The sequence below is a fragment of the Thermobia domestica genome, chromosome 4 (genome assembly GCF_964235325.1).
Source record: "Thermobia domestica chromosome 4, izTheDome1.hap1.1, whole genome shotgun sequence".
Lineage (NCBI taxonomy): Eukaryota > Metazoa > Arthropoda > Insecta > Zygentoma > Lepismatidae > Thermobia > Thermobia domestica.
Window position 1 is genome coordinate 199,479,766 of NC_137457.1, and position 27,352 is coordinate 199,507,117.

A 27,352-nucleotide genomic window follows, 5' to 3' on the forward strand; every position below is an offset into this window, starting at 1 on the left:
TCAGAGGAGGCAAAAGAAACAGCAGACAGAGAATCAGACTATTCATGTAATGGAGATTTCTCATCTAGTAGTACAAAGCAGTCTTTGACACATTCGATACGTAAAGGAGTTTCAGGGGAAAATGAAAACCATATGATCAGGTGTAAGAATTGCTGTCGTTGCCATGAAAGAAGTCAGTGTTCAGCTTTCGGTAAAAAAGTGTTTTAAATGTAATGGATTACATCATTTTGCTCATGCTTGCACTCTAAAAGAGTTAAATGAAGACATCAAAGAGCTTAAACTAAATGATCAACCTTCTGACAATGAACAAGAAAACTTTCGACAGAGAAAACATGAGAATTGTTCATTATTTAATAGAGACCAAGTACAGGATTTGTACCAAATACTAACATTAGATACTATGTTTTATCACTCGCAGAATGAAGTACCTTCAGACTCTTCATCAGTCATTAATTGAGGGTATTGATCAATTATTACCTAAAGTGGAAGTACCTCAAACTTCATTACAACATAAGATAAAATTTTCTAAGCGTAGATCCATACCAAGAAACACGTCTCTTAGGAAACATGGGAATATTGAGAGTTACTGTTTATTATCTGAAACAGAAGAAGAAATAGTAGTAAAAAAAGAGCATATAGGGTGTAAGTTTCCTCAGGAAAAGGAAGATGTTGCGAATTTAAGTCATGCTCATTATAATTTGAATGCAGAACCAGAAATACAGAATTGTAAGGACGAGTATCGTAAGACGTCTGAGGGGAAGAAGAAGATACAAGAGAGAGCATAAAGAGAAAGGTAGTGAACTTACGGATGTTGCAAAATGCATTGAAGATTTAAAACAAGAGTTATTGGAGTTTCTATTGGTGCATCTATTGGTTTGGTAACAAAAGGTTCTTAAGTGGTATCACACACTAACATACTTAGAACAAAAATCTAGACATGCGAACAAGGAACAACGGTTAGGCAGATACAAGGGCTAGAATTTCAGCAATTGCAAAAAAAGTTATATGTATGATTCTCGTTTCTTTTCTTATTATGATACCCGGGGAGGATGTTAGGGTTATAAGATAATGAGGCTTAGTGTATGGAATGAAGCGCAGTCGATAGGATCGAACATATTTGATAATATAAAGCACTGCGTAGCTGTGGATGGTGTTGATTGTTGTGTCGGCAATCATGGATTCAAGTTAAGAGCATTTGCAGCAGCAGGAGATATCTGCATCCCTGTTCCTTCTGCCAGCTTGAACATAAGCTGAAGTCTTCCTGTGGCACCTAGATCTATATCAGTAAGGTCTAACTTATGCTTTCCAAAATCGACGGATCTGACGTTGAATCTGATCGTTCAATAACGTTACCATCCTTCATAGGTCTTCCTGCGAACTTAAAGCCATACAACTGTTCTAGCACCTTCTTCGCATCTTCTGAATCGTGGAATGTAATAAAACCATATCCTTTATATCTTCCCGCTTCTGGATCCATTATAATTTGAATATTGTCAATTTTAACAAAAGGATCGAAAATATCCCTAACATATCTTCTGTGATGTTAAAATGAAGAGATCCAACATATAACCTCATTGCTCCTGTATTTCCTTTCTCTACTATAGATGTGTCTGCATTGCCGGTTCGTTTTTTCTCAGCTTGCGTGTGCTGAACAATTATAGGAACTCCGAGCAACCTCTGACCGCGAGACCCAAAGCCAGCGGAACTGATTCAGGATCTTGAAATTCAATGTAGGCAATTCCCTTGAAGCGTCTTGATTTGTACATGTGACCAGTCTGACGTCTCTCACCTTTCCTGCAGAAAAGAAGAATTATTCTAAATCTCTTTCTCTCACTCTTGCTGAGAGTTGCATGCAGAATACTGTTCTGGCATCCCTTTCTTCCGAAGAAAGTTCATCTGAAGGTCTTAACGGTGATAGTGATCTTTTTTTTAAAGAGGAACATCTCCTGTCTGGGAGAACGTGATCTTATAACAAGTGATGGAGATCTTCGTTTCTTTTTGCTTCCACTTCTTGTACGCCGCCTCTCTCTGCTACCCCTCCTTCTCTCTCTCTCTCTCTCTCTCAATCTCGACTTTTACTATGACGCCGATCCCTTTCTCTCTCCCAGCTGCGTGCTCAGTGAGCTTAGTGCTCCGATGTTTAAAGGGAGCTGTGTGCTGACAGAGCTTAGTGTTCAAAATTTTATATGGAGCTATGTGCTTAAGGAGCTTAGCGCTCATAAGCTTAAAGGAAGTTGTGTGCTCAGGGAGCTCAGTACTCAGAATGTTATATGGAGCTGTGTGCTCAAGGAGCTTGGTGCTCATAAGCTTAAAGGGAGCTGAGTTCTCAGAAGCTTAAAGGCAGCTAGTGGTAAGGGAGTTTAGTACTCAGAGGTTTATATGGAGCTGTGCCCTCAGGGAGCTTAATGCTCAACAGGAGCTGTGTGCTCGAAAGTTTAAATGGAGCTGTGTGCTCAGGGAAATTAGTGCTCACAATTAGTATGGAAAGGTGATTAATCAAGAAGGAAGGTAGTGAAAGGATCCAAGGAAGAACAAAGAAAAGAGGTACAAATTATTCTTTTGCGGAAACCGGATGACAACAAATTAAAAGAAGAAAAAATGAATTAACTGTGCATGTTATATTCAGTGATGATTTTTGCAGGAGTATACTAAGTATTTGTTTATATTGCCTAAATTTTATGTATTTTATATTGTTGATACTTTGAGTGAAAACCGTATTTGTTAAAAATGTACATGTCCAGTGGTACATTTTGATAATGATTTGTTTCCAGAATTGATATATATTTTATATATGAGAATGTTTTTGTGTGGTTAGGCCTATTTAGTAAGCATAAGCGTATAAGGCAGCAATCTCTCTCTCTCTCTCTCTCTCTCTTTCTCCGGGGCGAATCCGGACATTCTAAAATTTTTGAACATTTTATTGGGAAGTAAAATACGGAGCGTAACACGAATTTGGCAGTTGAAGCAGCGTATCTCCCTTCACGTTCAGTGTAGAGTTGGACTTCATGGAAGACAGAGTGATGCAGCAGTGCGGTGTGGAAAACAAGTCTGAAGGTAAGTAACGCGATAAAATTTGCTTCTTTTAATTTCTGAACAGCCTTCCTTAAGGTATTATTAGACTACAATTTAGTTTTTCGAAGTCCAGTTTCATGTGAGTAGAGTCACTTGTGCTAATCATTTACGTCAAGGTCAGAGCCCAGTTACTCCTCGACACCACTTCTAGTAATACATAAAGTTAACGGTGCTTAGGCGGGGCGAATCTGAGCAATAAATGTGAGGCGAATTCGGACATCTATTTTCCATTGGGGCTATTTCGGACATTTTCATATGAAATCTCTGAGATGAAAATAAAAATAGTTTAGACTATATATTTTTGTAGAAGGTGCGTACACATATGCATAGGTACATATACACTACAAAATATTTCTAGAAACAATAAACAAAACGAGAAAAAAGTTTCGAAATAAAAGTTTAATAGTTTGGAGGGGAAAATTATCTGTTATAAAATTAGCCCACCCGACTTTCCTGGGGTGGGGTAAGGAGCCACTTTGAAAGGGGCCCTATTTTGTATATCAGATTCGGATTCTACGTGGGGAAATACGTAAATTTTATTCCATAAATTTTATTCCGTATATTTTATTCTATAATGGCACTCTAATCAATAAAAAACTAGTTGTATTAAGGTTTCTTCAATTGGAAATTCCCAGTTATCATTTCAGAATTAATGTGCAATAAACAATGCCAATCTGTCTTATACTTCTTCATGACTTGTGATAGATGGCTCTATATTCAGCAAGGAGTATTTCTTTTCAGTAAAGAAACACATGTTTTATTCAGTTATGCTTCACCGGTAATAAAATTTAAATGACGGAACCTGTTTTCTGTACGTTATTTCAGTATAGGCATGATTGTTTTCGGTATGACTCTTCATTTCTCATCTTTCAGTTACATTAAGTGCACAAACTAACTACCTCTAACATCCATAAATTTATTGATAAGAGTTTCGAATGATTGTGTACGACTTAAAAGTGTGTCTGCAGTAGAGTGTAAACCGTGCGCCTATATGTGCACACTGGTAAATTTTTTAGGCACATAAAATGCTACTTTCTGTGAATGAAATATGACAGTACACGTTATATTCTACTTTATGTTAAACCTTACATAATACATTGAAGTAACTTCCTGACGTCTGATTAAACTATTCTGTTTTCAGACGGTTAGACAATACGTAAGGAAACAACATAAGTCGTGGACAGAAGATGACTTCACAATACTGTGGCTACATTTAGGGGAGGCATGTCAATCCGAGAAGCAGCTGAAAGGTTTAATGTTCCCAAATCTACTTTGCCTGACTACTACAAGAAATCAAACAAGAGCTTTCAATTAGAAAGGCTGGACGTCAAAGTGTTATTAGTGCTGCAGTAGAAAAAACTACTTGCAGAAAGAATTTCTACTTTACAAAAGAGAGGATTTGGCCTTACTCACCACGATATGCAAAAGTTGGCCTTTGATTTTGTTTCCATACAAAATATTCCGCACCATTTAAACACATACAAACGATTAGCTAGTTCTACATGTTTCTCATTCTTCGTCAAGAGGCACAATTTGTCCGAGAAAACCATTAGATCATTGCAAGGGAGCAAGTGTTTAATAAAGAAACTATGATCCGTTTCTATGAGTAATCAAGAGAAACTTCGACAGAAATATCATTATGCAATCACCCCGAGCGGATGTATAATGTGGACAAATCTGGCTTGCAGCTCACAACCAGGTATAGACAAAACTATAGACTAGAAAAAGCTGGAGAAAAATCTGTTGTCCAACTAATGCGTGGAGAAAGGAAACAGCACCAGGGGAACGATTTTTCCTGTGTAAAGAAATTGCATTTCACAGAAGAAATTCCTAGTGCATCGACCAAAACAAGTGATTGTGGTAATTGTACCTTCTGCGGTAAAAATTATCGACTCTCATAAATATGGTCCTTCGATAGAATGCACAAAATTCAAAATATGTCATCATGTAAGATATGTTGTTGGTGGTGTTAATCGTTCATTCGTATGTGGAATGTGCATTTAACTTGAACTATTTCCATATTTCAACAGTGTTTTCATTGCGAGAAACTATGTAGTATAATCTCTAATGTAGTGTAACCATACTGTGGCTAACTAGACTGTGTGATTCACGTTTAACTAAACAAAAGTCATTAGACTATTAGAAATCTGGTGTTTAAGGTCAGAAAAATTCTCAGGAAAGTTCTAAGGTTGACTTTTTCATTCAGAATCAGGTAAGATGCACATCCCATTGAGCTTTGGTACATGTTTAAACTTGGAAATGTACTTATATAATATTTCTTATCTCTACTTATAAGTCATTTGTATTAGGAAAACGCATATAATGTGTTTTTCTTACTACATCTAATGTGTCTATTACAAAATGTGTTTGTAACCATAGTTTGATTTAGGAATATTTTCTGCTTCGTCCGGATTCACCTACCTTAGTATCCGGATTCACCCACCTCTTTCGCAATTTCCAGCAAAATGGCATCTTCTCTTTTCCTGAATGCCATTATTCAAAACAACATGCTAGCACTTTATCATGTGTTATATGTAGATTAAACTCCAAAGAATATTTGACCAGAACATAGTGGCTCTGAATTAAGATAGCTACAATACAAAATATCTGAACTGCCCGGATTCGCCCCCTTTTACTATGTTCTCTTCTGGTCGCGCATCGCTATCAAAAATTTGCAAACTTTGCGAATTTAGAGAGTTTAACATGTTTTATATTTCCTTAAAACAAGTAAGACAAGGACGCTACTTACCACGAGGGGATGGCTGCACTTGGACTTCCACTACCCAACAAGCCATTCAATGATTAGGGTGTGTTATTTACAATTGTATATACAAATTTATAATATTACATAATTCGTTCCCCACAAATATCCATTTTCCCTTTATTTTTGTCCATTGCTAATGACTTTAAACTCTGCTTTATGCGGAAACAGAATGGTAGAGCGTTAACCTCTTGTACATGGGGTTCTTGGCTCGATCGCAGCTCGCGCCAAGTGAATTCTGTGGTGATCAAACACCGTGTGTGGGGGTTTTCTCGAAATTGTCCCACTTCCTCCCACTTTCTTCATTTCACAATTTGATTCATTTCTCATCATCACCGTCTCCTCTAGCCTATCCGGCATAAGCCTGGAACGTAAAACTTAAAACATTCCATTTGTTATTATTTTTTTCTTATTTATGGGAAAATGTAGGCATGCATGATCTTGACAATAGTGTAGCTCTGATGAAATCATCTCTAGCACTGTGTCCACATACTATACCAGAAGCTTCCGTCACAAGCTTAACGCATAATCCAACATGAGTATGACATGGGAACTTCTTGAAATTCATAACTAGCTTAGTGTCTGCTTAAAAACACCTTATTTCGTCAGTAGTCAATGGTCTTAACAAAGGGAGATAAGTAAGATTACAAGTATCTCAATGTATGAGCAACAAAGTTCATGTTTGGTGGCCAAAATGTCTAATAGGATCACTTTCAAAAGCTGTTTTCCTTGCCTTTAAAAGTCGTCTATACCTAAGCTTTTTGAACGTGGTTTCTGTCATCAATGACCATGGCCAGAAGCAAAATTGTGGGATGAGCAAAGTAAGCATTCCGTTCTATAACGAAGTCTACAACTTATTTCAGCTCTTCTGGCAAAATACCGCGTTTTCTGAACGGTATCGAAAACATGTTGTGGACTTCCGGTGAAATTGTTGCTCAATTTAATGACAAACCACATAGACATATATAACTTTAAGATAAAGGTGGCAGTTTCCTTCATTATCTGAAGGACTTCCCACACTAATGTATAGCCACATAACTCTATTAGCTGTAGTGAACCATCTTGAATGTGACAAAGGGCCAGAGTTACGAACTGAAAAGTCTTCAGAGCAGTACCCTAACTGGATGGCCTTTGATATGTCCAGTAAATACAGTAGGTCTTTCCTGAATATCTGTCTGTCTACTTCAGGAATTACACAATTAATAGGCTAAAATTCAATAACTGGTAGTGTGTGTGGATATAGTGATAGTGACGGCTTCATCAGAGCTACACTATTGTCATGATCATGCATGCCCACATTTTCGAAAAATCAGAAAAAAAAAATGAAATCTAAGTTTTACGTCTCACTTTTATGCCGGTTAGGATAAAGTAGACGGTGATGATGAGAAATGAACGAAATGGTGGAATGAAGAAAGTGGGAGGAAACGGGAGAATCCCGAGAAAACCCACGCACACAGTGTTTGTCCACTGAAAAGCTCAATTGGTTCGAACTGGGATCGAACCAAGGACCTCATGCACCAGAAGTGAACGCTGTGCCATAAACCCCCTTTCCCCCGCATAAATCATAGTTTAAAATCATTAGTAATGGACAAAAATAAAGGGGAAAATGGAAATTTGTAGGGAACGAATTATGTAATATTATAAACTTGTTAATACAATAGTAAATAATACACTGTAATCATTGGATGGCTTGTTTGGTACTGGAACTCCAAGTACAGCCAACCCCCCGTGGTGAGTAGCGTCCTAATCCTACTTTTTTTTAAAGAAAATAATAAAAAAGAAAAACATGTTAAACTCACAAATTTTGCTAAATTGTCAAATGTTGCAAATTTTTGACCACGAAGCACGACCAGAAGATATCATATAAGTATAGTTTTTTAAAGTTGTTTTTACATACTTAAAGAAACTTTTAGGTCATATTGGGACCTAGTCCTATATTATTTAGTTGTTTTACGGAAGTATTGAAAATTTATTGTTTTTAGCGGATTTTTTAAATTTCAACGGCGATGCGGGACCGGATATATATATATATATATATATATATATATATATATATATATATATATATATATATATATATATATATATATATATATATATATTTGTGTTTTCTTGTCTATACTAATGACAACTTTTACGCACTATAGATAGCGTTCCGGAAATAGAAAAATAATTTTCTTCGAACCAGCTTACTGCTCAACTGTGTGTCACTTTGCTTTTGGGTATCTATGTGAAATACAGCAAAAATAATTTGCATTTATTTGGTTTGGGATAGGATGTAATTTAAAGCTGAGGTGCAATAGGACCTTTTTTCTTGAAAATCGATTCACCAGAGACGTATATCTTAAGAAACGTCGGGTTGTTTCAGAACTTGTAAGGGCTGTTAGCCGATATGCAGCTCATATTTCAACAGGATGGAGCATTCCCTTACTTTGTTGTACAGATATGGAACGTTTTGGCCCAGTATTTCGAAGAATGGATTTACAGTTGTGGAACGACTGCAAACTACAAGATCATGCGACGCAACATAAGTAATATTTTACTTTAGCGCATTGGAAAAGACGAAGGTTGTGTTCAGAAAGTGAAAAATCTGATTTAGCTTCAATAGTGATCTCACAGTTTTCATAGAAATCACCTACAATAAATAGCTGAAGTCGAGAATATAGTGAATCACTTGTTTACTTAGGTAACTTGTATGTACAAGGGGAGTTCATTATATTTAATTGATCCACTCACAGTTGACTGAGATAAACGAAATTTGGTACAGACATTAGTTCTTCTGTACATAGGAACTTCCAATGCCCACACAGTTTTCTCATTGCTTTATGCACTTGTGGATACTTTAACTGTCCTGAGTTTGTTACAGAAGTCACGACTTGACAGCAAAAGTCAGCGTTATATTATCTTGGAAATGTTTTTTTCTTTCAAAAATGGCTTCATAGTTGCGAAGAGTTGAAAGTTAGATGGTAGATCAGAAGAGTACGGGCAGTAGGGAAGGATTTCTTACCCATATGATCCTCCTTTGTAGGACCGTGTAGATTCAATAAGCACTACCATTACTCCAAAGTTTCCAGAGGAAATTGGGGTATTCAGTGTAGAAAGGGATCAAGTCTAATTGCCAAAGTTGTGAGTAAGAGATACCTAAAGTTTGTACGATACAGTTAAGTGCACGGAAATACAATATTTGGATGTAAATCTTTAAGCTCTGAAAGGACCTTCAGATAGAGAAAATGAAATATGTCCAAAATGATCGAGAGAGGACTTAATTTCTTTGTAGACTGAACGCGTTAAATGCGGTGTACTTCAGTTGCAAGTATTTATAACAAAACTACTGCCTAGATCAAAAATAAGTAGCTACCACACATTTTGTATTTGCTATATTCATTTCCTCCTCCTGCTTCTTTTCTTCTTCATATTATTATTCTTATATAGGCCACGACCATAACGGAGTCGGTAAAGTGTCTACATGCTCACCGGGCTGCCCAGGTTTGACCTCTGATGGAAGAGCGAAACTTTCCTTGTTCTCAGTCTAAGGTTCCCCCAAGAACCTGAAGCAACCTGGGGTAATAAAAGAGGTCGAAACTTGGTATTGACTACATTCAATATGTATCGAAGATCCAAAAGAATCTTTACTCCACACAATAGTTGGGTTTAACAGGTCTCTCCTGTTTGAAGGAAGATCTTTTGATTATTTTTATTATTTGAGAGAATATTGCCTTTTCAAACCAGATTTTCTTTTAATCGTTAAAAGCTTTTCTGTTTTTCAGAAAATCGAGTAGGAAACCATCACATAAAAATTTGTTCTATTAATAGTTCGACCTGGTATCCACCTAGGGCATCAAATGTTCTCAACAAAATTATTCCATTATAAAAGTGAGAAATAACATGATAAACTAGAGTCCATTGGAACGCACATAAAAACTGAAATAGTTAAAGAGCTCTCATTCCATGTGAGGGATGCAGGGATTCATCCTAGGGTGGACAAAACTGTTTTTCACGAAAACCGGAAAGTGGTTTCTAGAAAAACCAAAATCCGAAAAACTGACATCTCGATTTTCTCCAAAATCAGTTCGGTTTTCACCGAAAACTAAAAACTAAAAAAACGGAACTGTTTTGGAAAACACATAAAACTATTTCTGTGCAAACGGAATCGGTTTCCAGAGAAAAACGAAACACTATTCTGGTGAGAAATAAAACCAGTTTTGAAAATCCTGACACCGGTATCGATGAAAAACTGAACCGGTTATACAGAAAATCGGAATCGGTTTTGTAGAAAACTGAAACCGGATTCAGTGAAAAACAGACTCGGTTTTGGAGAAAAACGATAACCGATTCCGGTGAAAACCGAACCAGTTTCGGAGAAAAACGATAACCCGTTTCGGCGAAAAACCGTTTTTTTTATATATATTTTCAAAACTGGTTTTGGTTTTCCTAAAACCAAAAGACCTGTTTCTTGTGCCCACCACTAGTAAATCCCCAATAATGTTTCTTATTTTATTTATTTATTTATTTATTTTTTAGTGGCAATGAGATTTTTCATAATTTGATTTCCTGTTACTTTCCCAGCTTCATTATTATTCACCTGTATTTGTCATTCGCCACCTTCAGTATTTGTCTTCTCCAGCAGTACTTAGGGTCCCGGCTCGATTCCTAGTGGTAGATTGTTAAACGCCCCACGAAAGTTCGGATTCTACCTTAAACTATAAACATACGTCTCCTTTGAAGTTTTCATGCTGAAAGAGACCACCGAATTTAAACAAACATAATCGAAATGTGCTAATCGGAACATTCACTTTAATAATAATAATAATAGGCATAATAATAATAATAATAATAATAATAATAATAATAATAATAATAATAATAATAATAATAATAATAATAATAATAATAATACAAATAACATAATTTTCTTCGTCTACAATTCGGAATTCATTTTGTAGCTCATATATGCAAATTCCGCGCTGTAGTCTCTTGTATACATGCTTTTTTTTTTTTTTTTTTAACGGGAACAACCACGCATTTCTAATAAATTACGAATGCGCAACCATTGGCTTACCGTATTCCGTTACTAGGTAGCCAACTACTGCTTCCCGTTGCCTTGTTCTCTCCCTCATGCACATTCTGTGGAGAAATTTAAAATAATTAACTACACTTACTGCAATTGCGTGGTAAGTACGAGGCACGAAGGAAATTTAAAATCGTTACAGTGCTGTATTTCTCTCTCTCTCTCTCTCTCTTTTTTTTTTTTTGTTTTTTCAAGAGTAAAAAAGCTGGCTTTTGTTTGTCTACTCACCTATGTTTCATGAATACCTATTAAAATTCGTATTATTTTGTTGACAAGCTAGTTATGTGTTGCTATGGCCATTCAAAAGTGCAATTTGTGTTGTAATATTAACTTCGATAACGGGAATCAGTTTTATTACTTAAACTAGCTGAATTCTCCGTTCTTGTCATGGAGACAATAGTTAATGGAAAACAACAAATAACGTCGATTCTAGACATTTATTTTTCACTTCTTCTTACCTATAATGCCGATGGGTGCTGAATGTGGATTGAACATCAAGAGCGTTAGATCATTTTGAAATCAATGAGTCACATGCTGGCCAGGAGTAATTATTGACGATTAGTTTGTACTACGTTGTAAGTTAATTTCAGTCACTCCTTTTACTCATAAGGTCACGTGATGCACTTTACATACGGGGTATGTTTTTTTTTAAGTAAGTACTGTTTTAAAATTCGACCACCACAGTTCTGCGGTCGACAGTCCACGCACCGCGCTGTATATTTACATTTGTTGATAAACCACAGACACCAGTACGAAAACATTCGACCGTGTTTAATCTTGTTTGTAAGTATGCCTCCGAAGAATGAGAATCCAACTTACTGTGAATTACGTGCTGTGATTTGCTTTCTTAATGTATGGAGAAAGCAATATGAGCGATGGAATAGTATGAAAACGGAATAGAGCTTTTAAAAATAGCCGCATGAATGTTCATGAGGAGTAGGCTTCGGATAGTTATACACTAAAATCCTCAAAATATGCCTTCAAAATCGCCATAATATGCATCCAAGTAAGCACTTAAATGTTTCTAAATATGTCCTTCGAAACTGAAAAGTTTAACACTTACATGTAAGAGAGTTAACAGAAATGGCATTGAATAACGTGTTCTAATAACACTTGTTATTATTCATAATCAAAAAGTACTCATTTGCTGTTTCATATTTATCTTATATGATTATACATATACCTTTAAAAGCAATTATTTCATTATCAGTTTTTTAGGTCCGTCAACTTGGACTGTGGAATCGGCTAATCACACAAACATAATTTTGTACATATTTTCTGCATTTTTGTACACTTTTTATAAAATTGTGTACACACCTGTGTTTCCAGAAATTTGCGATCAAAGTTCCGCACTCCAAGTTGACGTTTGAGTATGAAATCACCAGGTCCGAGATTTAGATAGCTAAAAAATAATTTCCGAAATTTTACAATTTTGTAAATTCTTAAAATAATTTTGTACACCCATGTGATATGAGGAAAATTAACTAAAATTACGAGCTCATCCATCAACCTGGAGTGCGAATTTAAGTACATAAAAATAATCTACGAATTTTGTACACTTTTGTACACCTTTTACAAAATTTGTACACCTCTGTACTTGTATCTAGAGAAAATTGGACTTAAACTTATGGTTTCTGCTACAAGCAAACCATCAACATGGAGTGCCGATTAGCAATATCAAATATATAAGTAGGGAATATGATTGCATATGTCCCGTACATTTTTTAAAGTGTACAAAAGTATACAGAATTCGAAGATTATGTTTGTGTACTTAAAATCTTTGATATGATGATTCCGCACTCCAAGCTGATGGTTCAGCTCGTAATTTTCGAGCTTATTTACTCGAAACAAAGAGGTGTACAAATTATTTTGAAAGTGTACAAAATTTTACGGGAGATGTACAAAATTGTCCGGACATGTGCAATCATATCCGGTAATTATGTATAATATTGCTAATGGGCACTCCAAGTTGATGGTTTGCTAATGGTAGAATCCGTAATTTTTCGGTCAATTTTCTAGAAATACTGGGGTGCATAATTTTTAAAAAAGTTTACAAAAAGGTACAAAATTTATATATTATTTTTGTTTACTTAAGTGTTCGATATGAATATTTCTCACTCCAAGTTGATGGTTGAGTTCGAAATTTCGGAGTTAATTTTCACGGACCATACGGATGTACAAAATTCTCCGGGACATGTATAATCATATCCGTTAATTATTTGTTGGGTATTGTTAATCGGCACTCTAACTTGATGGTGCGCTTATGGTAGAATCTATAAGTTTAAAGCCAATTTTCTCGTAATACAGGGCTGTACAAAATTTTTAAAGAGGTGTACAACAGTGTACAAAATTCGTACATGAGTTTATGTACTTTAATCTTCGATTTGATGATTCCGCACTCCAGGTTGATGGTTAAGTTCCACACTTTTGAGCTAACTTTCTCGAATCACAGGGTTGTACAAAGTTATTTCAATGATCAACAAAATTCTACGGGAGATGTATAAAATTCTCCGGGACATGTACAACCATATCCGCTATTATATGTCTGATATTGCTGATCGGCTCTCCATGTTGATGGCTTGCTTATGCAGAAACCGTAAGTTTAATGCCAATTTTCTCTAAATACAGGAGTGTGCAATTTTTTAAAAACGTGTACAAAAGTGTACAAAATTCGCATATTATTTTTGTGTACCTAACCATCAACTTGGTATGCGGAACCATCATATCGAAGATTTGAGTTCGATATTTTTGGAGCTATGTTCCTCGAAACAGAGGGGTGTAAAAATAATTTTAAGGGTGTGCAGAACTGTAGAAAATTGCTGATTATTTTTAGCTACTTAAATCTCGAATTTTGTGATTCCACACTCAAACGTCAAATTGGAATGCGGAATTTTGATCGTTAATTTCTGGAAACACAGATGTGTACAAAATTTTTTAAAAGGTGTACAAAAATGTACAAAATGTGTACAAGATTATGAACATGTTTAATGTCTGATTTGCAGATTCCGCATTCCAAGTTGACGTACGTGTTTTCTTTTCTTTTCTTTTTCTTTTTTTACATATTATAGTTAATTCTCTGTTACAATTACCAAAATGGTTTCACTTGCTGTTTTTTCGAGCGCCTGGGATGGGGGATAAGTACGGAGGGCCACCGCTTACTGTTGCACTCGATAACAATGCACTGCTTTAAATAAACTTATGTCTATTATCTTAAAGAATATTTTCATTGGAAACTCCCTTCAGACATTACATAAAACAATAGGCGCATGTTGTAATTTTGTAACATAAGACACGTACATTTATTCGGGAACACTATCCATATTTACCCAGCTACTGTGAATTGAATCCTTTTGCTGTATAAAGTTGTAGCCGGAATTGTTTCAAAACAGGCAACCGTACGTTCCCGACACCTCTGTTCTTCCAACGGCTCTGTTCTGTCCTGCGAGACTCTCCTTCAAGGACAATCTCTTGTTTAAATTTTTTAATTGTCCTTGAAATGCACCTGAAATTCAAATGAATAAAATTACGTTTGTCTCTAATGCCGTTATCACTATGAGCCAGGCCCGCAACCAGAGGGCATTTTGTCTTAAGGTGGCCCCTCCAGACCTTAACACAAAATGCTATTATCAGTACAAAGAAGAAACAAAATTTAGCTATTTGTAAGATAATTTTTAATGACTTGGCATCCCCTAACATATTCATGCCCCCGCCCCAAACGTCTGTAGCTGGTTACGGGGCTGCTATGAGCTATTTGTACTTCTTTGATGTAAATAGCGTAGTTTGCATCAAATTCTTTGACAAAATTACTTACTATTTCAATACAATCTGAGTAGTAAGCTACCGAATCAAGCCAAGTATCTATCGCGTTGGAACAGGAAATGGAGAAGCGGAATATTTCCAGCAAGATCCTTAAACTTAGCTTGACGACTGGAAGACTTCAGGAAAACTTTTTTGACATAAGAAATCATACTATTTACTTTTGAATTAAGTGAACGAACTACTTCAGCTACACAATGAAGTCCGTGCACTACACAGTTTAACTAGAGCATTTTTGGGTGTAAAACCTGAAGACCTGTTACAGCCTTTTTTACGTAAGGAGCTGCATTTGTGCATACTACTAACACTGATCATAGGCACTGATCGAAGGCCACGAAAGATTCAGAGTCGTTCAAAAGGGCTGCAACACTTGAATGGTTAACACTTTCCAGTACATGCAATGTAAATAAATAAGAAATTCGCTTTCTTCTGCATCTCCAAGTATACCAAACACAAGATTTGCCACGAGTCTTTGCTGAAAATCAGTGGTTTCATTCAAAGAAACTCAAATACTATTGTTCGTTACTTTGCTTCTTAACTCAAAGTTTCATTGTATAACACCGGAATGTACTTTCTTCTTAGAGTAGATTCATCTGGTAATGGCTGTTTAGTATATTTTTTCTAAAAAAAAAGTGCAAATTGCTTATTTTTTAGTTTTGCCAATGGAATATTTGCAGGCACCATAACCCTAAACAAGTCTTCGCTGAGAAACTGAGATCGCTGAGATCCTGATTGGTTAATTGATACTGTGATTTAAGTTTGCTGTTCCTTGCTTTTAATTTTCAGTTCCTTGTTTCTTACGTGCTTTGGAGTAATTAAATGATGAGTTATTTGGAACCTTACTTCTCGCAGCCACTAATTTCACAAAACTTACAAAATAACAGTAATCCATCTGTAGTAAAGTCTTCAAATTCTTTAACATGCACTTTTAATGTAGTGAGCGACGATCGCAAATCTTTCCTTTTGGCATGTCGAACTGCAATCTGACAGAGATAACAAATAACTAGCTTACTTGCCCCTTCAAAACTCCTGGAGTGATCTCATCAATAGGTAAAGGTTTGAACTTCATTCCATTGCATGGAATTCGATAAATGACAATTCGTAGTAGGTGCAAGATAACTGAACCAGATAGAAAATCTTACGAAAATAGAATTTCTTTCCCAGTAAGGGTGCTTTGATGAGAGAAACTGGCGAGAAATGAGTCTATTTCCATGTTGGCTTACAAATGTATGTCATCTTGGACGCAGAAACCGTAGAATATGCGTTATAAAGAAAATCATATGGAAATTATGTAATATCTGCTAAAAGTACTATAAATATGCATTTGCATCTGTAACGTGCAAAATGCAGTACTATCCGAAGCCTAATGATGAGAAATGAAGTGGACAAGCTTCTGTCATCATTGAAGACTTAGTGTAGAAAGTTATCGAAAAAGTGAAAGAGAACACAGGCTTTACGATTTCGTCATTATCTGGTGAGTTTCCTCAAGCTTCAAGAAGTGTTCTCTACGAAATTGTAATTCAAAGTTTATCAAAAATTATCCTTACGGCGGGTACAAAAAATGTTGAGTGAAGTGCACAAAATCAAATGATCATTGACTTTTCTTATGTGGTACAATGAGGAAGGTGATATTTTAAGCAAATTTACCATAGACTACTATACGTGGGTGGCTTACGTTTCATCGGAATCGAAGCAACAATCCATGGAATGACGGCATTCAACATTACCCAAGAAAGTAAAGTTCAAGCAAACAATTTCAGCCTGGAAAATCATGTGTGTACCATATTTTCGGGCAGGAAGATAGTGTTCCTTGCAGATTTTTTGCCTCGTGGCAACACACTGAACCGTGCAATCCAAGATAGAAGGCGTGATATGCTGAGTAAGGGAAACGTTTTGCTTCATGACAATGTCCGTCCACACGCGGCAACTCAAACTCAAAATCTTATCGCGTCATTTGACTGGGAACAACTTAATCACCCTCTGTACAGTCCCGATACGCCCAGTGAATATTACATGTTCCTGCATTGAAAGAACCATCTGGCTGGTCAGCGCCACGACGATGACGATGATATCAAAACGACCATGTTGCAGTGCTTGTCAAATCAGACTTCTATAGGATGGTATTAAAGAACTTGTTGTATCATACGATAAATTCTTAATATTGGTGGAAACTATGTAGAAAAGTGGATTAAGGTACAGGCTTTTATATAACAATAATATTGTTAGCAAAAGTATATTTATTTATCATTATTATTTCAAAATGGTACTTACTTTTAAAACAACACACCTCGCACGGAAACTTTCTCCAAGTCATACAATCAGGAGTCAATGAAACATATAAAATAGTCCAGGACATTAGTACTCTTTTTAGGTAATTTCCGTGCAGATATCTCATTCTGGAACCCTTATATGGGTAAAATTTAAAAAGAATAAAAGTTGTCTTCTAGGAAAACTTCGGGGAGAATTACCCATTTTCTTCCATACTGACATCGTGAAAGGTATGTGGTGTAATGGGATAAAATCTATATATATATATATATATATATATATATATATATATATATATATATATATATATATATATATATATATATATTTAAAAAAAGGTGATTTTAACATTGATAAACTATTTGGATGATAATAGTGATTAAGAGTTTAGCATCCTGCTCAACACAATTTTGATATGACATAAATCTAAAGATTCACATGGAACCCTAGCAACTTGCTCTTCCACTAGGAGTCAAACTTGAATCTCTCACGTAGAAGGTGCTTACGCTAACCATGTGAGGAAGCTCTTATATATAAATAATAAAGCTATTTAACAGGGAATAAAACATTACCATCCAAATGGCTGCTAACTAAATTGTTCCATATGAAAGAAGAAGTATAAAGAATATACAATAAAGTGTTAACATTAATACGTTTACAAAGTAGGATGTATCTCCTCTACAAAATTTCAATTCCTACATAAAGGTTTTCAAATATTGGACCGATTTATATTAAGGTTGTAACCTGTTCCGAATAAGGTGAATATCCCGAATTATAAAAAAAATTCAGCATATTACAGTCTGGAGAAATACATTTTATGGCAGAGCGCCAAATCACTGAAAATATTTACAAAATATGCGACAGATATTCTTAGCGACATTTGTCAATTTTAATCCATACTATGTGTAAATAGGACTATCTAGACATAGATAATTTCTATTACTAAGATTTTTCATGTTGATAGAAGTGAATTCACTGCCAGTGATGTTATTCTTGGTTTGAACAATCCGCATAAAAAAAACGCGACAACTAAAGCCGTGCAGTTAGGCCACCCAATATACACCTACTTATCCCTTCATCGTGTCAGGTAAAGAGGCCCTCTCTCTCCTCGTTTCTTCTCTCCTATACTAAAATTAGCTAACAAAATGGGCGCAGTTCTTATTTCAAACTACTATTGTATTAGTTTCTACAAAACGAAATAAAACCGAGACGAAATAAGGTTCATAGGTTGATGTAGGAAGGAACTGAAACACACACAATGAAAAATTGAAACCAATTGATGTCTATTACACAAAAATTCAGAAATAAGGCAGAGGGAGAGAAGAGGGGAGAAGAAGAAAAAGAAAAGGGAGAACACATAAAACTGTGGAATTCAAAGTTCTACAAACATTATAAAGATCCGTTTCCAGAAATCCCACAGTAATATAGAAATAACGTTTCTTTTTACATATTTGTTCAGAACTATTATAATATATAGAGGATGCTTTAAACATTCCTTATGTCCCTTTCATAATGGATAGCATACTCAATTTCAAGTAGAATTGTAGATCTCCGAGACACATCTAGGATAATGTCAAAAGTTTAACACACAAGCTTTATTTCCGCGTGGTTCGATTGCAAATTCGGTAGATTTTTATTGGACATACTATTGCAAAATAATTCTAATAAACCTAGTCGGTAGCGTCGGTCATATCCTTCATTTCAGACTACTAATGGAAACTGAAAAAAACAATGAAAACGAATTGAAAATAAAAAGAAAGAAAGAAACAAACAAACAAACAAAAATTGAATGACTAATATTACTGCTAAATTTCTATTAGAAATACCCTATATTAAGTCCAAAGTGTATCGTAATAAAAAGTTACAAATGTTGGAAAGGAAAAGTCTATGTTGTTTCAAATTTCAACCTGAAAAAACACATTGAATTACAGGATGGGAACAAATTTTGATTCGAACTAGTTTAAATAAAATTTTGTTTTCAAATAACCAAAAAGGTTACAATTTTCTAGTCTTTTCCGAAGATTTATCTGTTTCGTACATAAAGCATTGATTTCATCTCTTCTGGATATAACGTAATTTGCACTGATAGAATGAATACGCTAAGAGCTTAAACGGATCATCGTGTCAGTCGGATGATGTAGGTTACGTTATAGACCATCACTGGGTCGAGGATTCAAATCCGTAGTGACCCTTTAATTCGACTAAGACTCGGTACCCAGAGGATTAAAAGGAGATTTTACTTATTCCCTTGCGTTTAAATAGTATTTCTGTCAGAAATAACTAGGACTGGACATGTTTTCTCCAGAGCACGAAAGACACGACGCCGAAGTTAACAGTTAATTAGATTCTCCATACCATGTATATCGGGCTCTTTTTCCGTTTAACTTTGGAACATGAAGTGCGTGTGTGTGTGAGAAGGAGAGAGGGGGAGAAGTGAAAGATACAGGATAGGGAAACGTCAAGAAAGAGAGAAAGGGGACGAATATCAACATGAAACATACTTATCATTGCAGTGTGATATACAGCGCACACACTGTTTATTTGAATTATCGCCAGTGATGCCTTGTAAGTTATCCATCAGAAGATAAATCTTTGCAGCGTACACTTGTGAACGTGAAACCTTAATTCCGTATACTATGGACAATTTATTTCTTCTAAATTTGTAACATTTATTTGAAGAATTTTTTAAAGAAAACACTTTCTAGTTATTCCATACGTGTAAATACTTGTACTATTTGAACAACATGTTTGATGTATGGGAATACTCCACACCGCCTACTTGGCAGGTAATGCCATACACATTCTCACTTATATACTTCTTTATAGTTATGATCGGCTCAGATAATTTATTTTAAGGATATGGCGGTTTTTAAATATAAAATTTTGAGAAAAGGGAACATCAGGATTTACAACTGCTAGCTCCTTTACATTAAATTTTATCATCATTATCGTGAAAAGCAGAGAAGTCCACAACAACTCTCATCATACTCAACTGAATAAATTAGAAGGTGTTATCAGTATAAATATCTCTATGTTTGTCTACTTGTGCTAAGGAATCAAATTGTGCAAACATAATGCATGTAACAGGTTCAGTTAAAGTTTCAGATAATGAAACTTTTATATTTACAGGCGAATCACATACTATATGCCATGTATTGTCATTTAAAGTTCTTGTTGAGACAGAATAAAAGCACACAGAGCATATCCATTGAGATATTTATCAAAAGTAACAGTATGTAAATAATTTTGATAAATACCAATACCTGAAATCAGAGTATAGTTACTTAGAAGGTATAAATCATTATTAAAATCAGGTGGAGGGGGTTTGGTGGAAATGATTTTGAGCCGACTTGTAATAAAAGTTTGTTAAGGTTAAAGTTTCGAAACTCAGGGATAAAGATGCAATTTTCTATTGAGGGCTGTGTTGGAGATGAAACCAATGACCAGATTTTGAAGAACATTACCCAAGAAGAGATTATCAAGGGTTGTAAGACTTGACTTGTGTAGGTATAGTATAAGATGTTTTTACTCTTGTGAGAGGTAACTTGGCCGTTTCCGAAACCATTCGCGTATTTAGTTGCATAGCGTTTAGTTGCATAGCGTTGCAATTTGCAGCAACATCAATGCGCTGTACATGAAGAATAACTTCCTCAAGCGCAACTTTAAAATTTGTATTTTCATCAGATATTAAGCAAAAGTTATTTTTACTGCGGTATAATATTACACGTAAACTTATTTTATTGGTAAGCGTACGATATAATCTTACAATGTCAAAATGTAGACGTCCGTACATTTAAAAAAATAAACTATTTTTTATTTTACTAACACGTTTTTCAAAACCAGCATTTGCATTATCCAATATATTAAATTGCTTTGCCGTATCATTATGTCACATGGCACATACTAAATGTGTTTGAGAAGCATCATTAGAATAATTTCATAATGTTTTAATGTATGCAGTTAAGATCCTGATGAAGAACTGATTAATTTATCGTTTAACGAAAAATCAATTTAACCGAGTAATAAATTTAGGAAATTATTTACTGGTGCAACAGTATCATCTTTAGTTAAATTTGCATAATCAGGTTTTAGGACTACATAAAAATATAGATAAGCAGAATAAATTCCGTTGTTTCTCCAGGAATATCAAATTCAATCGGTCCTTCCGAAGTTAATGTAGAAATAGGACAAGATTCCGCATTAGTAGTTGCTTCAATAGCTGTTTGTGCTATTGGTATAGAAAGTAAATCGCATTCTTTGGTATTACTATCTGAATTAAGAATGTCATTATGAAAAGATAAATCGTTTATATGTTTACGTTTTATCAGTGGTCGAAACTTTACACTTGCAGGAGCCTTCCTTTTTAGTGACCGTCTCTTACCAATACTACTTAGCAACTGTCCAACTTCATTAATGGCTTTTGTCTTTAACTGTCACAAGTTTCTTTTACACAGATTTTGTCTTTAACTGTAAGAAAACACAAATAAAAGTTAAGGCAGCGTTGAGTCCTTCACGCCATCCATCGGCCTTGTACCTACCAATAAACATTTTCCGGCTTGTCCAACATGCTGGATTTCTATCCATAATTCTTCTTCCATATACATAAACCATTGCATAGCTTTAGTAGTATACTTGGTCTTATGATAGAAACCTAACGCGGGAATTACGGGAATAGTATTTTCAGGTAAGTACGAGGTACAATATCTACGCATCGCAAGACTTGCAATGGTGGATGTAGTAATTAAACATTGTAAACCATTTCCTTTCTCTTCTATAAGGTCGCTAAATTTAATGGTCGCTTCTGCTGGAATTCTAACGTCGTTTTCACAATAAGAGAGCATTCCCTTTTGGAGGATTAACTTCTCGCCAATTAGCGCACGTTCTTTGTGCCAGGCTTCCAATTGTTGTTTTCCCTTAATTGAAGACGACTACTTATCATACAACTTAAGCGCAGGATAGGGACAAACTTAATTTTGCTTTTCTTCTGTATTAAACAAATAAGGAAAATCTCACTTCTTTAACTTTTGACTACGGTCTAAAGTTTTGGGTTCTTTTGATAATTCGAGACCAAGGAAAAGAAAAGAATCTCTGAAAAGATACGATTGCCAATAGTAATATTAAAAATTTTCTGACCCTGGATAAGGACATCACGAATGATATGCGGCTTTTCTATTATAATTCTAAGGCAAAAGAGATCATCGTAGTGACTAGAATTATTTGCGATGACTACTACTAGCGAAAGACAGCACGCTCTAATAACACGTTGTTAATCTAACCCGACACCATCTTAAAAGTGAACGAAGGATTTCCAACATTATGACCGCTCGTCCCACAGCGTTCATCGATAACTTTCCTTATACAATTGTGACAGATGTGCTGACGACAAACCAGTAACACTTCATATTCTCTTGCACCGCGCACATTCAATGCCTTCAACATCGTCTCTACGTCATATTCTATGTACATAAACCTATTATTATGAACAGGCATTTGTGTCTGAACATAACATGTGTGGTTTATATATACATGCATGCAACATGTCGAACAAAAATATTCAGCACACACGTGATCAGATTGTCGACGCCTGCTATCAAACATGACAACTCAATCAATGCAAACCTTAACACTATCACAAACAAATCTACCCGCTTTATTACGATTCACATGATTCTCAAAACATACACCCTCAGCAAACTCTCTATTGCGTGCATCACATTTATTTTTATTAATAGTGTAATCGCGTTCGTGTTAGCAAAGAGAACATTGAGTTTCACGATTGTGTATACGGTATTTCTCCGGTGTATACGGATTTTGTCCGGTGTATACGGATTTTGTTCCTGGACTTCTTGCGTCGACGTAACCTCAACCTCGCCCTCATTTTCAACTAATCCCCTCATTTCTTCTTCAACGGAGTTTTGGTTGCCAATCCCATCTACTTCATCTAAAATGTTAATCTTCATTATTTAATTCATTTATATTATTACTCAAGTTAGGATTTTCTTGAGGGGTCACGACTATGGGGTTTTCAGATGGATTAAGCGTTGTTTCGTGTCCCAAAATCGAAAAAGTATTGCAGCTCTGTATCCTTATTCTGTCCACCGGACCTTCACCACAAGATAATAAATACATAAGTTTTTCTCAGCCTGGTTATAACTTTCATATGTACGGAAAAATCCGTAGACAAACAGATATAAATTATCAGCATTGGACACATTGTACTGGAGAAGTAATACGTCATTACCTTCAAAAACACGAAGAGCGCGAAGCAGTGCGTCACACTTCTCCAATGCCCGATGTCCCAGTCGTTGCATTTCCATTATTCCTTTCCAAACGCTGAATATTCTCGAGTAATCTTTCAGGCTGCGCCCCAGCTCTTGAAGTTAGAAGTCATCCACAAGGTTGAGCTGTTCTCATGGGCTGAAGAAACCCATATACAACAGACCAGACAGAAAAATGTATTTTGAGTTAGGAAGTTCACTTTTAAGGTATGTATTTAATCAATTATTTTCAAGCTTTATTTTAATAATAATGTTTTAAAAAAGAATAATCACCTATTTTCAAGCTTTAAATATTGTGTAAAAAGAAAGATTAATCAGTTATATTCAAGCTTAAGTTAAATAATAATAATGTATAAAAGAAACGACAGCAATCAATTTCCTTTATGAAGAATGACTAAAATTAAAAAAAAACTCTCTTGTTTGAAAATTCATTAATATTGGTTAAAAACAAGCCAAGAAAAACTGCAAAGTGTATACTCACCACTTAATCTCTGGTTAATCTTTCTCTAAATAGAACACGAGCCCACGTCGGTAGTCCTGTCGCTCAAGAAACAGTAAAATGGTTGCCATTCTAAAAATACTGGGTTTTTTCACTAACGCTGTGCCCACTCTTGCTTCAACAAGGATTAGCTGACTGTAATATATGTCTCAATAAAAATTTTATCTCCTTTAAATTTCTCTATATATTTAAAAAACAACTGCTTAGAATTCATAGGAAAGTCCTATTTCATCTTTTACAAATGACGACTTAAACGTAATGATATCAGAACTGGATAAATGGCTATTATATCACCTCGTATCATGTATGACGTCACGTCCTATCATGTATGTCAACACCGTCGCTAGTAGCGATACCTGGTGTCAAATATTTGAACTAATGATCAGTTTACAGTAAAGTGCTGATCAAGTCGAATGTTTGTGCGTATAATTTCCATGTTGAGATATTTAAACTTCTGTGCTACGTAAAATCATTCTATAATATAAGAATTTATTGTAAATAAATAAGCATTTAAAACAAATACAGGGATTAGTAATCAACGTGCTTACATGCCATACCACCGGTTTCGGGTTTCTACTCCAATTGCATACAAAAGTATCAATCGAAAAGTCACTTAGCTAGTATATATACAATTTCAATTGTAGTGCTATAACAAAGATAAGGATCTGTTTGCTTGGACCCAACCCAACAAAAAATTTTATTCCTTTCCTCGCAAACATAATTTCTCTTTATAAGATTTCATTAATAGTGATCCGTAAAAGACAGAGTGTAGGGGTAATTTAATAACATTTTCTTACTTATGATATTGAACCCCCCAAAAATATTCCATTTCTCTCAAAACATTCGGGGTTACACAGCGATTACGGGGATAGATGCCATCTGCTAATTTTATATATAGTTCGAAACACTTTAACAACAAGCTTTTTAGTATGATCACACATAGTGTTCGAATAATCATTACGAGATTATTAAAAGATACGAAAAAGTATATATGTTGAAGCGTATTAAAGCAAAATAACATATAATTAGTATGCTCACACTGAGTGTTAGAGTAATTAAATGAATGGTTAATGTACGCATCTTCTGCGATAAAAGCCCCTGGACTTGGAACCCCGAATTCGGTTCCTCGGCGAGAGCGCCTATCTATCGCATCCCCAGATCGGACCCGCGCGGTACCGCAACCAGTTTACGGATTCAACGTTAAAAGATCCGAATTCAAACCGCAAATCAGGTCCCCGTGCGGTAAGTCATATAGCGAAATGGTGGAAATGACCCGGGTTCAAACCCTAAATAAAAAAATAAGTGGTTCTGTTCCCCGCGGACATGCGGCCTTATGCGGTTCGGATTGTAGGTAAAATCGCTACGAATATCTTGTGAGAGTATACAAAAATACAACATTGTTTTTTTTCTACCAATACTTTCTTTTTAATTGTGTACTTAGCTATGAATAAGTTCAAAGTGTAGGTTCACATCTCTTACATCTGTGTTGCTGAACAATAATGTAAATATAACAATAACTCAACTCATGGATCCTAAATTCTGCATTTATCTTATAAAACAAGAAAACTAGTTCAAACATAAAAGATAGTCTGATCGCAAAGGATTCTGTATAATTAATTATCCAGTCAAAAATTTTCTTTACATTATGCTAACTTTAAACTTTTACAATATTCAGGGGGAGTCTCAACCGTTACTTTTTTTAAACAGTAACATTTTCGTAGAAAGTAAAATAAATATAACACAATTCTGAACAACCTAGATTTGTATCATACAATGGGTTTGTCCCCATGGGTTTTCTCGGAATTCTCCCGTTTCCTTTTACTTTCCTTTTCTACTATTTTTTCAGAGATTATACCTTAATTTTGACTAATTTATTATTATTTATTACATCGTAACAAGTTCCTCTTAACGCCTTTTCATAGAATAGAAAACTAATAAATAAATATAATTCCCGATCATGTATTTTCATATTAGCTTAAATCGCATTTGTGGTTTTTCCCAGAGTTTTCCCGTTTCCTCCCGCTTTCTTCAGACAACCATTTTTCAAAGGTTATAACTTTTTACCACACAATTGTATGCTAAGGCAGAACTCAAAAAAGTTACTACCTTATTTGTAGTAGCTTTGTAGTAGATAACAAATTTGTGCCTGCAAGTTTTTTGGAGTTCTTCCCATGTTTTCATTCTACTATTTTTCAAAGATACTACTTTATTTCTGCATAAGTGTATGCTACTAGTGTTCTCAGCAAGATAGTTTTGCAGTAGATAATGAATCTATGTCCGTGGTTTTTCTCGGAGTTCTCCTATTTCTTCCCACTTTCCCATCGCACCATTTCATTCATTTCTCAAGGACTGTAGCTTATTACTGCGTGCAAATGCGCTATGTTGCTTCTCAACAGACTAAGGTTGTACCATACATTGGGTTTGTCCCCGTGCGGTTTCTCGGTGTTTCTCTTGTTTGTCATCTCACAATTTTTTCAAACTTTGTAAACTCCCTCTTAAAGTCTTATTATAGAAAAGAAAATTCTTGATATCTTAAAAAAATAATAAAGTAAAAAAAGAACACAACTTACATGTGTCTTATAATGCAGAGAAAAAACAAACTTCAAACACGTAATCAGCAAAAAATCGGTAACACAGTGTATATCACAGCCTAATATCAAATATAAGGAAAAAGGAAGGAAGTTAAGGTTTATATATCTCTTTACACGGAACACGGGATGTCATTCATCTAATATTAGTAAGAATATTACAAATTTTAGTGCAAATAGATCGAACGCATTTTACATCGGTTAAGAAACAGCACATTATGTTTTTTCATAAATTGAAACTGCGATTCGTAGATAGACTGCATGTTCAGCTCGTAGGCTGATAATTTATTAAGATGTTATGTGTTGATAACATAGGGTGATACTATCATTTGTTAATGCACTACAAGTACTCTGTTCTCAGAAACATTTTTGAATCAATCACTCTCTCTCTCTCTATAAACAGGAACGTCCCTCACAACATAAAAGAAAAATGTGTCAGTCGGGTCAAACACACTCTCTTTCTCCTCCTCCTACACAATCTTCACTCTCTGCTCGCATCGTGTTCGGATGTCAATCACACACACTATGCAAAAGAAGAGACAAGGGTGAATGAAATATGAGATGAAAGCGCCAGCAAATGGTGCCAATGCGTACATACGTCATAGCGATTTCACTATCGGTTACGCTGGGCTTCCTCTTAACTTATTCATTTCAGTTCTAAGAGACCCACAAACGCTACACAGGGTCTTTCAGTTTCTCCGTAAATTAAATATTTACTACAATCAGTTTCGTAGGTTTAAATTGATAGCTCTTGTACAAACTACGATCAAGTTGAAAAGAGAAAACCAATGAAATTTTAATATGATCACACAATGTTCAAATAAATAAATAAATAAATATTTCTCCCTCCCATATCCTGTGTTCGATTCCCAATGGATTCTCTTCCTCTATTATACCTCACATGTTCACACATTTTAGTATGATCACACATAGTGTTCTGAATTTGCGAAACCAAATGATCCATTAAAATAAGTATTACGGATAAATAAAGAAATGTTTCTC

At 35.2% G+C, this 27,352-nt stretch overlaps 1 protein-coding gene across 1 annotated transcript in view; it reads right to left on the reverse strand.

Moving 5' to 3' along the window:
• Window positions 1–1,058: 1,058 nt before the first annotated feature.
• The window catches only part of LOC145683006 (putative RNA-binding protein 23), a 66,398-nt gene continuing 40,104 nt past the window's right edge, over window positions 1,059–27,352 (reverse strand). The window contains 6 exon segments of the mRNA XM_081754360.1: window positions 1,059–1,300; window positions 1,303–1,527; window positions 1,530–1,685; window positions 1,688–1,762; window positions 1,765–1,922; window positions 10,893–10,957. Of these exon segments, the coding sequence (XP_081610486.1) occupies window positions 1,059–1,300; window positions 1,303–1,527; window positions 1,530–1,685; window positions 1,688–1,762; window positions 1,765–1,922; window positions 10,893–10,957 (921 nt within the window).